This window comes from Filicampus tigris, chromosome 10, assembly GCF_054856515.1.
Source record: "Filicampus tigris isolate MCC_2025a chromosome 10, RoL_Ftig_1.0, whole genome shotgun sequence".
In the NCBI taxonomy this organism is placed as follows: domain Eukaryota; kingdom Metazoa; phylum Chordata; class Actinopteri; order Syngnathiformes; family Syngnathidae; genus Filicampus; species Filicampus tigris.
This window is the reverse complement of record NC_141226.1, coordinates 23,823,197-23,834,766: the sequence shown is the minus strand read 5'-3', so window position 1 is coordinate 23,834,766 and position 11,570 is coordinate 23,823,197. Positions and strand designations below refer to the sequence as shown.

Genomic DNA, 11,570 nt, shown 5'->3' with positions numbered 1-11,570 from the left:
GTTTGGCTGTTTTTTGTTCGGAACGAATCTAACAAAGTAATAATAGCTTTTATTTGTAATGCACTTCACGTTTAAAAGAAATCAAAGTGCTACAGAGAGTTTCAAAACAAAGTAGAAAAAACAAACTCAAAGCTTACAGCAGGCAAGCGCTTACAATGGAGTCAGGATTTCAATCCACTCTGATGTTGGAAGAGTCCAATTGTATCAAAGCACGAGTCATAAAGACATGTCCTACATGTCCCCCTTTAAGTGTGAGCACACACACCTACGCACGTGCCAAACAATTGCATGACATGTGCATCCAGCAAATTCACGTTGGGTGGCTGCTGTCCCGTGGAAAAATCTCACCCTCGCTCCCTCCAGCCCACGTCAGCATCGGGGGCTCCAGGTGCAGGGGGCTGCTCCTTTCTCAAACCTCGTTTCGCTCTGCTTGCGCCGACCCACACAACATGTAATAATTATTTCGCGCCGGTCTTTGCGGTTAATGTGTGACTACCTTTGTTCTGCTTCTCATGCCAATTGATTTTTTTTTTCTTTTTTTTTTTGCACTTTAAATCAACTCTCACTGAAATGTATGTAAGCGCGCGGCTCATTTAACTCGTTGCTGTTCTGTTTTGGACTTTTTGAGCCCTTATCGGGGGCGCAAGCTTGCTATTCCCTTCCCAAGTTGTGGAGTTGACTGGGAGCCGGCGGGTGAGGGGCCGGAAGGAGGAGGTCTTTTCAATTTCTCATTAATTCAGTGTGGCCCTTTCAGTTTTGGAAAGCCCGCCCACTGACCATTATCAGCCTTTGCGCCTTAAATACGCCGCTTGCTTTTGGTCTGTGCACTCGATACGCACGCACGCACGCACACACGCAAGCGCGCGCGGGTCCACTTTGCAGCCACCCACATGAGGGAGTTCAAGAGCAAGGCGTTCTGGAGGGCCGTCCTGGCCGAGCTGGTGGGCATGACCCTGTTCATCTTCCTCAGCATCGCGGCGGCCATCGGCAAACCGGGCGACCCGGGTCAAGAGGTCAAGGTGTCGCTGGCCTTCGGGCTGGCCATCGCCACGCTGGCGCAGAGCCTGGGCCACATCAGCGGCGCCCACCTGAACCCGGCCGTCACGCTGGGCATGCTCGCCAGCTGCCAGATCAGCGTGTTCCGGGCCGTCATGTACGTGGCGGCCCAGATGCTGGGCTCGGCCCTCGCCAGCGCCATTCTGTACGGAGCGCGGCCCGCCGACACCACCGCCTTGGGCCTCAATACGGTAAGCGGCAAAAGACGCTTTCTGTTCTGCTCTGAGCCACGCCGACGGCATAGGCCAAAATCCTACTGGAGTAAATCGTCGATTCTTTGTTCGTTTTCCACATCGTGAATCCAGGCTGCAAAGTGAAGCTTTACCGTAATGTCTTGAGTTTATCGCTGCGGAGGGAGCCAAGTATGTAAAATGTGTCAAATTTACTTTTTGGAGGAATAAAAATATCCAAAATGAGTATAAAGTCTTCATATTACGAGAAAGAGGTGTAACTACTAAGAGAATTACGTTTTTGTTTTCATGAGGAAAATAGTGTAATTTTCAAGAAAATAATGACCTAACAGGAAGAAAGTGGTCATCTTGAAATGGGAAATTATGAGAAAAGAAATGGTAAATGTTAAAGGGAATAAAGCTGTACTATTATGAGAAAAGTTGCCATTTTACAACCGTTTTTGTAACTCAAACTCGAAAAAAATGCTAATATTTAATCAATAAAGTAGTAATATTCGGAGGGAAAAATACTTTTATGAGACTGTAAAAGCTGTTTTTACAAGAAAAACATTTCCATTTTTATGATTTAAAAAAATTAAAGGAAAAAAGGCCACTCATTTACAATATGTTTTTTATTTAACCAAAAAAAAAAAAGTGGCACTTTTCAAGAAAAAATTGAGAACGTTTGAGAAGGTTTCTTTTTAACTTTGCGAGAAGTGAGTGTGCAATCTGTAGCCCTTGGGCCATATAGGGCCTGCCAGACTATTTGATCCGGCCCGCCATGCAATTCTCCAAACGTGTCATAAATGACATATTCAGTGTGGCCTTCATTCCTCAGCTCTGCTGTTATTCATTAAACAAGCGCTGAGTTAAAGTCCCACGGCTTGTGCGGCTGCCAATATCAGCGGCATCTGGCACGGCGAGATAGCTGCCCACTGCGTACGTTAGTAACGCCACTAGAAAGCTACTAACTGTCTCTTGTTGTTTTTTTGGGGTTTTTTTTTTTTTTTTCAGCTGAGCAACGTCACCCCCAGCCAGGGCGTGGGCATCGAGCTACTGGCGACCTTCCAGCTGGTGCTGTGTGTCATCGCCGTGACTGATAAACGGAGGCGCGACGTCACCGGTTCGGCGCCCTTGGCCATAGGCCTCTCGGTGTGCTTGGGACATTTGGCGGCGGTGAGTTTGCATTACCCGCCGTGCGTTGCTCTTTCTTCGAGGGGAAACTGAAAAGTTGGATGCTTAAGGGTTTTTCGTGTGTCTGCGTGTGATTCCAGATCAGCTACACGGGCTGCGGCATCAATCCCGCGCGCACCTTCGGTCCGGCTTTGATCCTGAATGACTTTGCCAACCATTGGGTATGTCACATATTCAAATCTTAATTTCGGACTATTTTGGGACGCTAGCACCTTTTCAAGCCCTGGCGTCAGAATTGACCCCAGTGCATCAAGTGCAGGACCACACGGTTGTTGAGATTAAAAAAAAAAAAAAATCACAAGCTCCACACATACACATCAAGTAAAGCTTTAATTATTATTTTGTCACGTGCTATGAAATTGTGAAATAACATGCTCCACACTTACTTAAATAAGTCAAGCTTTAATGCTTGTGTAATGGTTTCATCTATTTGAACTCCTGCATGAGAATCTGTCCCAGTCTAAATCAAATGCAAATCCATCTTTAATTATTTTAGGTTTTTTTCAAACCTTTTGAACCCCCGACGCAGAATCGACCGCAATTCATCTGCAGCAGGTCTACTGGGCGAGGGAGTAAAATCGCATGCGAGTCGAGCTTTAATTGTTATTGTCGCAGTTGGAATGGAGCGTTTTAAAGTTGTGTATCAGAATGGGCCTCGCTCACTAATCCACTGCAGGTGTATTGCGTACATAAGATCGTGTACGGATGACATAGCGAAGCTTTAATTCTTACCATTGTTATATTTTGCTTGAAATGTTTAACTCAATCAGAATTGAGCCCAGTTCATCAACTGAAGGTTTACTAGGTAGGTAAGATCACAGAAAGTCACACGTCATCAAAGGTCCAGCTTGAACTCTTACTATTATTTTGTTGTACATACCACTGAATGTCCGCCATGATGTGTGATGGTAATATAACACACTCAGCATGTTGACATTGAATGTCAGGCTTTAATTCTTCGGATTGTTTTGTTACATGAGCAACTTTTTTAAACTTGTGCATCTGGATTTAACCCAGTATCCACCCCTGGTCTGGAGAGCATTTAATAGCTTTACTTCTTACTGTTGTTATGTTATGCCTGCAACTTTTTTAACGCTTGCCTCGGAATCAACCTCAGTTAATCCACCGTCGGGCTCCTGCGTAGGTAAGATAGTAAAATAACAAGTGCCGCGTCGCATATGAAGCTTTAATTATTATCATTACTTTGTGATGCTAGCATCATTTGCATGAGAATTGACCCCCGGTGAATCCACCGCAGGTGTACTGGGTTGGGCCCATGTGCGGTGGCGTGGCGGCGGCCCTCGTTTACGACTTCCTGCTCTCGCCCAAGTTCGACGACTTCCCCGAGCGCATCAGGGTGCTGGTGAGCGGCCCCGCGAGCGACTACGACGTCAACGGCGCCAACGACGCCTCCACCGTTGAAATGGCCCCAAAATAGTCGGCCGGGCACGTAGCTCGCCGTGCATGTCTATATGCGCTTGTAAAAAGAGGAAAAAAAAAGAAAGCTGTTTGTTTTAGCGTCATTTGATCCGAAGGCCGCAAGGGTCTTTTTGTAGCTCACGTGCACCCGCTCCTCAACTTCAAGGTTGCAGCGAGTGTATCAGCGTGTGTTGAAATGTTCTCCCATTATCAGTATTCTATATGGTGTCATTATTTTTCTATGTGCTTTTATCACTTTTGTCTGTACGGTATTGAAATGTCACTTTTTTAAAGAAATAAAACACTTGTTGTTTCACTCAAACCTCTTTGTTGGTTTGATCATGTTTAAAGACGTGCGGTTGTGTTGTAGATTGTAAAATTACACGGGAGGTCGTGCTTTAATGATTATTTCTTACCGTATTACGTCACGCTTTCAACTGTTTGAGCACCTGAGAATCAAGCCCAGATATTCCACTGCAGGTTTGCTGGGTTCTGTTCGATAACTAAACTAACATATTTCAGCATGTAGCAAGTCAAGCTTTAATTCTTATTATTTTGTAGCCTTTGCTTTTTGGGAAATCTTGCCTCAGAATGGAATGCAATCAAGTCTACTGGGTATGTGCGACAGTAAAATGACTGTACATGCAGTTCAAGCTTTAATTATTTTGATTTTTGTCTTGTTTGCACGTCACAAGTCAAGCTTTAATTACGATTATATACATTTTTAACTCCTGCATCAGAATCAAGCCAAGTTCCATCTTCTGCAGGTCAACAGGGTACGTGGGGACAGTAAAATCTCGTCCAAGAATTACTATGACTTCGTTACACGTGCCACTTCCTAAAGCCTTAACCCAAGTTGAAGTATTGCTGTTCTTTCTTGTACTGTTAATGCTTGCAACTTTTCCAACTTTGTTATTGAGGTTGTGATGGAGGTAGAAGGGGGCCGGGGGCTTCCTGGAATATTTCCAGTTGGCAAGCCAAATTCATCAATGGCCAGATTAACCCTTTTTAGAGGGGGGCCCCCTTGGCGAACATTTTCTGTTGGAGCCTCCTCATGCTCGGCCCGATTGAAAGCGCACAAGCGCCACCCTGCTTTCTTTTTCGGTGCCGCTTTTATGATTGATGTTTGATGTTGAAATAATTAAAACCATAAAAAGGTTGACACAGTGCACCATAAAGTGAGCCCCCATTTTGCGACGGGAAAATGTTTTGAGACCGACACACGGTAGATGAAAATCCCAACTGAAAAGTGCATTGGTGACTGCGGCTCTCCTTTCCCAGATGCAAGGCATACTGCAAAATCACATCCAAAACGATTCCTTAAAAATGTGCCATATAATGGGGCGATGGGGGCCCCTAAAAACTTGAGTAGTCTGCTTCGAATGGCTAATTCCTAAATGGAAGAAACCACACCATTTGTGAAACCTGTTCGATTCCATTTGAAACGCTAATGTATATGCTGAGGCTTCCCTAGGACATCAGAGGATGTTTTCTGAAGCATGAAGGTGTTCCATTCAAAGATATCGTAAATGAATACAGGGCTTTGGAAGTCAGTGCAACTTTGGGAAAGAAGAAAAAAAAAAAAAGCCAGTCAGCAGATGAGCGCTTAATAACAAAGCTCATTGGGACGCTCGCTCCGGAACGGCCATTGGAAGGAGTTGGAGCGAGCAACGGCTTTCTTCCCGCCCCCAGTATGCTGGATCTTATACTAGCTTTGCCCCAGCGGGGGATGTCGAGGAGGGGATGTGGGTTCCGCTGGCCGGCCTTCAAAGCAGCGCACCCCAGGGAAGGCCGCCTAATGGCCACTCAGTCGCCGAGGATGGCTTGACACCATGGTGATTTTCCTTCATTTCAAAATAGTGACAAATTCACAAACAGAAACCTTTTAGTCCACGGTTGTACGCTTGCACTCTCGCCTGGATGCATCATGCACAGAGCAATGAGGGGCTCCAATGGGATGGCGGTGGCGGGGGGGGGGGCCTTTGACAGTTCTCGGAAAACCTGGCATCCCTCCAGGCTCTGTTTACAATGACCTTTTTTTTCATCTCTACTGGGTCTTTGGCTCGTATCGATTCTGGTATGTTAAAAATAGGGTGCTTTTTCTTTTTCACAAAAGTATTGATAGAACTCCAAAAACGTCAAACAAGGATGTTTGACTTTCGAGACGTATTTTCGCAAAACAGTTGGCGGTACTACAAATTGTATGACTTTATAGACGTATTTTTCCTCAACTGTACTCTTGTGCAGAGCTGGGCACATTACTAAAAAATTGCGGTCCATTTATTGATTTTCGCCTACAGCCGGGGTACACTTCCGCTGTTCCTTTATCCGCCATTTTGTCCGACCGGACCAAATAGTAATCGCCTGTAGGCCGGTCCGACTATAATTTTAAACGGGCTTCCGTTAGCGTTTCTGATGACCGACGTTGACAAATTAGCACTAGCATTTTTCCTAGCTTTGAAATTTTAGGTTGAATTCCACAATGTCCATGAGCATTTTCGCATAAATTCTGTTGTTGGAATTTACTCTAAAGTCCTCCATTTAGAGTTGCTAGTGACCATCCTGACTCTAATACGGTACAGATCCTTCACTGTACAAATCACATTTTTTTTCTGTACGACTCTAGTTTACATAAATAATAAAAATGGAGAAAAAAAACCAAAAGATTTCTCAAATGAATTTTGAATTGTATTCGTGTTTAATGCATCATTACAAAATGACAGATACAAATACGGCGGTGGAAATAAAAAGTAAACAAAGTGCATGGGGCAGTATGTTGCCTTTTTTGCCCAAAATGCTAAATGCACTTTTGACCTCCACCCCCCCACTACCCAAATAAGACAAATGGCGGCTGGCTTCCTTGTCATGAATTCAAACGGCTCCGTTTCCTTCACAGCAGCATGCCACTGATGTGTCCTCTTCAAGGCTACACAGGCAACATGTGAGAAAAAACCACCAGCCAAGCATTTGTCAACCTTTACCTCCAACAGGAAAGTCCTCATTGGCGGGTGCATGGCCGCAAGTGTTTTTTTGTGCAACTTCCCGTCTATTGTCGTAGTCTACGCTATACTCAAAGCAGCGCTCATGTGCACTTAATAATTGACTGATTGTAGGGATAATAAAGGTTATCTTATTTGATCTTATCTTAATAGGTCCTCAATAAGTCATTTTTTATCTCCACCTTATGTAAATTATAATATATGTAATGCATGTGTTTTAAAATAAAACAGCATGATCATCAGAAAGTATGGTAAGCATATATATATATATAGTAAGAATGTTTAGTAAATACAATTTGCTCACTTTCAACAATTTTAGTCTCCCAATTTTTATGGTTGTTTATGGAATACGGTAATAAAATATAACTCAAAAAGAAGAGACTACACAGACAAAGGTTACAAAATGTCGTGCATTTTATGAGGCGAAATCCACATTTGATCCCCAACCACCCTCAGATTGGCCGGCGCCCATGTGGCAGGCACACAGCCGCGCACAATCAACAATCAAACTCAACACCTGTTCTAGGAATCAATCAAGTACACGGTAGGAACTTGTTCATGATCTCAAGGCGATTGGGACCTCTGTACCAAGATAACAGTTGGTAACACACTGCGCCGTAATGGACAGACATTTTGAAGTTTTGCAAGGTCCTGCTGTTCAAGACGCCACATGTAGGCCGACAGGCGACGGGCCTTCAGCTTGACAGTCAACATCTAATCAAGTGTCGTCAAATCTTTCGCAATCGCAAAAGGCAACGGGTGAGAGCCTTTTATTCTAAAAAAAATAAATAAATAAAAAAAAAAAAACAGGATTGTTTTCAAAGAAATATGCATTTTGTTCTTGAAAAAAGAGGACTTTTTTTGCTCTACTCATTTTAAGATATGGAGGAGTCATTGCTTCAGTATGTTCATAATTTTAACTCGAAAGTTCATTTGAATTTATCGTAACAATATCAATAACAAATCTTTATATCTGTCGAGACAAAACCCCCTCTTGACGTGCATAGCAACGCTCAAGTTTCATTTGCTTAATATGTCTTTTGAAAAGTCAGGCCTTCAAAATAAAAGCATGCACTGTAATAAAGTTTCACCAGACTTTCTTTGGCCGCACTTAACGGTTGGATTCAATGAACAAGTGCAAAATAGTTTTGAGCGCTACTGCTGAATAAGCAACCACGTGGCTAAAGAAAGTGTGGTGAAACTCTTTTCATACTGGAAAGCTTTTATTTTGAAGGCTTGACTTTGGGTTTCCTATGATTTGGTTTTAGTCAGACAGAAAAGGTTCCAAGGTTCCATAGTAATAATTGATTGCAAATGATATTCCCCACAGCCCAGTTTACATCTTGTGCTCTCCAAGTATGCTGGGATCCCACTTTGTGAACTATTCATTTAAATGATCCCGCAAAGTCTTTGACTTGCCAGAAAAGCGCCATATAAATCGGATGCATTACTATTATCATTATTTTGATTACTATTGGGCGAAAGTGCTGCGATCAGATGAAAAACTGGAGGAAGTAAAGTTAATTTGTGTCCGACAAATGGTTCTCCAGTTGGCAAAAAGATGAGCCGAGTACATGTTCCTCAGCAGCATGCAGCTGCTTCTTTGTGCACTCAAAAGGATTTTGAACCACCATATGAACAAAACAATCCTGTAAATCTGCAATTGTATTGTGGACACTTGGAAAGAGCATTTGAAAGCATTTACTGTACAATGTAGGATGTACAGCTGGCTCGTAAAAGTGGACGCAAGCAGCGGAAAAGGAGAAGACTGAGGCAGGCTTTCATCCATTCATTCATGTTGTACTTTAAGTTGCTTCTGTTGCCCCGACAACAAGACTTTACTCCTGATGGTTGTCCTGCTTAATGGTGCGGAATATTAACACGCTGGTGAGAGTGGCAACAGACAAGAACGCTGAAGCACGTGGAACATTTTCACCTTCAAAAAGACCATTTCTATCATTTGTGAATGTTGTTCACAGTCAACGCTGTGTACGCTGCCTACTAGTTGCTGTCTACCTAATGTGACTTTCAGCAAATTATCATAACACTTAAAAAGGTCGTGTTTTGGAGAGTTTGTTTGCGATCGTGTCCTTTCTCCATCGGTGCACACAAATGTGCTTCCCATCATCCCCCCCCCCCCCCCCCCCCCCCTCCTTGTTGTTCTTTATGGCTTATGAGTGTTTAATGTGTGCACGCACGGCGAGCTAATCATTGAATAACTTTCCAATGACTTTGGGAGCATTTCTCAACACGTTTGGCTCTGACGTTAATCCAGCCAAGGTTGTTGAAATCGAACCAATAGCTTGTTGATGTGCTTCATTGTGCATCAATCAGGTCAGTTGTCACCCTGAGGTGCCCCGCGCTCGGGTGCGCGTCCGCGCCGCACAACATCGTGGCTGCGGGATGTGCCAGGTGATCGTTAACGTGTCGGTGTCCCGAATCCTTTTTACGACGTGGCGCCAACGCAGTTTGGTGTCCAAGTGCAAGCTTCGCTTAGTGCCTCCTTCAACATGGAAAATTACTCGCAGGCTGGAAGGACAGCGAATAATTAGAACATCTTCTCACTGTGATGCAGGCCACCTGCATTCATTTCCTATTTTACCTGAAGGCACCATTTCCAATTGTATGGTTATCACACTTTTCCTCAACCACATGACACTTTTTTTTTTCTCGTGAAAAAAATCCAAAGAAAACTACAAGGCGCACTTGTGACGTTAACCCTTGAGATGCTTGCTGAGCTGAAGTGTCCAGTGGATCGCGATTTTGCTCAATGGAAACGCTTCCTCAATCCGCATTTGAATCCTCATAAACCAAACAAACTGCAATGGACTTTAAAAATGTAATATCCACAATTACACTAAGCCCGTCCTGGCCCTGATATGACACAAAACATCTCCGTGTGATGTTTTATGGGTGCCGTGTGATCAACGTCTAATTCCTGAGTGTGCTCAACCCCGGTGGAGGTCGCAGCATTGTGTACGCAAACTTGTTTTGCAGTTTGTCCTCCACCGAGCGCACAATGCTCTTTTTGTTGCCCCGTGCTGGTTTTGTCCCGGAGTGTCGTTCTGCAAATAATTTGGCCCTCGGGATTGCGGAGCTTGATTATTTCCGGGCCTGGTGAAACATGGGGGAGTGTTGGGAGATGCTCCCATTATATGAATCTAGAAATAACAAAGCGGTGAGAAAACAGAGAGAGAGAGAGAGAGAGACCAAAAGAGGCAGGGGGAAGAGGGATGCTATTCGGCTTTGAGCCCGTGTTCAACCAGATCCAATGTAAATCCTCTTGACCAACAGAAAATGAAAGCTTCTGAGGTTTTCAGGCAACAGTAAGCGACAAGGGTACTTGTCAATGATAGTGAATGGGGGGGGGGATTTTTTTTTTTACATTCACATTTTAATGTTTTTTTTTTTTAATATACATGTACAAATGTTCATTCAATTTCATCTTTTCCTGTGTGGTTATATTGACAGAATAAGTTCAAATTAGGAACGTCGTCATTGTGGCCTCCAATATGAACAATATGTGGTTTGTTCTAAATGATTTTTTTCCTTATGAATTTATGATGTCCAAGAAAATATCTGACCATGCAGTGCATTTGTTGTGATTGTTGTGGTTGTTCTTTTACATGAAAGCTTTGGCTAGGAAAAAACAAAGAACGTATTTGGTGATTAGATGTGTTTTTTTTCTCAAGATTTTCAAGCAAAAATTATATATTTTCCCTCATTGTGTCATCCTATGAGTCTACATTTTCTACTAATAGCTTCTATTTTGGAGTGTTTCTTCATGTGCTTTGTTTCAGTGTCATTTTGACCCTGTTGCTGTGTTAATTGGTGAGCATGAAAAAAAAAGTACACTTGCCTTGATTACAGATTCCAGCCAATAACCAATTATTCGTTGCATTTAAAGTTGCTATTCCGAGCTAATAGGCAATAGTGTGACTGTGTGAGTATATTCCTTTCTGATTCCATTGATAATAACATGTTGCACCTGGAACAACTGACAGTGCGCTGAACTATTGTTCCTGCTAATTAAGTTTGGAGTTTGCGACAATGTTCACCCTTTCCGACTTCATTGCATAACTAAGTTTCTACCTATGAAAATTTGAAGCTATGAAGTGTAAAATATTGCTTTATTTTTTACTCGTTTTACAGGTCAACTAATTTGTATTTTTGCAGCGCAGGCATAATGCATGAGTTTTTTATTGTGTGCAACACTGCTACCAGCAGGCCTAAAGTGGCTCTACGTGGACCGCAAGTCAACACATTTTCCTGAAACATGAATAAAGCTTTATTTATGTTTCATTGCAGTTATTATAACGTAAATGTGATCATTGTACACAAATACACTAAAAGTAGAGAAGTTGCAGATTAAAATCGACATTGGTCCATTGACTGAACTTTACTGTTTTTTAAGAGTTGCTCATAATAGGTATCTGAACGTTTTTCTTTATGAGTACTACTATTTACGTTATATTATTTTAATTCACATATACATCGGAACGTTTGTAATTATGAGCATTTAGATAGACGATTACGGTTTTGTAAAAATTCATTCAATGCATCACCACTTGACTGAACGACCAGGAAAGCTTTTAAAACTTTAAAATCAACGTCTAATTATTTTTTTAAATACACTTTATATACCTGCACGTTTTGATTTATAGTAGTTCTCAAAAACAACTTTGGTTGAACTAAGAAGAAGAGATTTTGTGCGGGTAAAATGTCCTTGAAT

General features: G+C 42.6%; 1 protein-coding gene across 1 annotated transcript; it reads left to right on the top strand.

The window, feature by feature from the left end:
• Window positions 1–298: 298 nt before the first annotated feature.
• Window positions 299–4,161, top strand: LOC147141446 (aquaporin-1-like). Its single transcript, XM_086043120.1, has 4 exons — window positions 299–1,247; window positions 2,241–2,402; window positions 2,501–2,581; window positions 3,679–4,161. The coding sequence occupies exons 1-4, from the start codon at window positions 891–893 to the stop codon at window positions 3,856–3,858; spliced, it is 780 nt and encodes a 259-aa protein (XP_085899246.1). The 5' UTR covers window positions 299–890; the 3' UTR covers window positions 3,859–4,161.
• The last annotated feature ends 7,409 nt before the right edge of the window (window positions 4,162–11,570 follow it).

What these genes read in the sequence shown, in the direction of transcription:
- LOC147141446 (XM_086043120.1), top strand. Translation starts at nt 891, where the DNA reads ATGAGGGAGTTCAAGAGCAAGGCGTTCTGGAGGGCCGTCCTGGCCGAG. An exon ending in CCGCCTTGGGCCTCAATACG is followed by an intron (nt 1,248 to 2,240) that starts GTAAGCGGCAAA and finishes TTTTTTTTTCAG; the next exon opens with CTGAGCAACGTCACCCCCAG. An exon ending in ATGACTTTGCCAACCATTGG is followed by an intron (nt 2,582 to 3,678) that starts GTATGTCACATA and finishes AATCCACCGCAG; the next exon opens with GTGTACTGGGTTGGGCCCAT.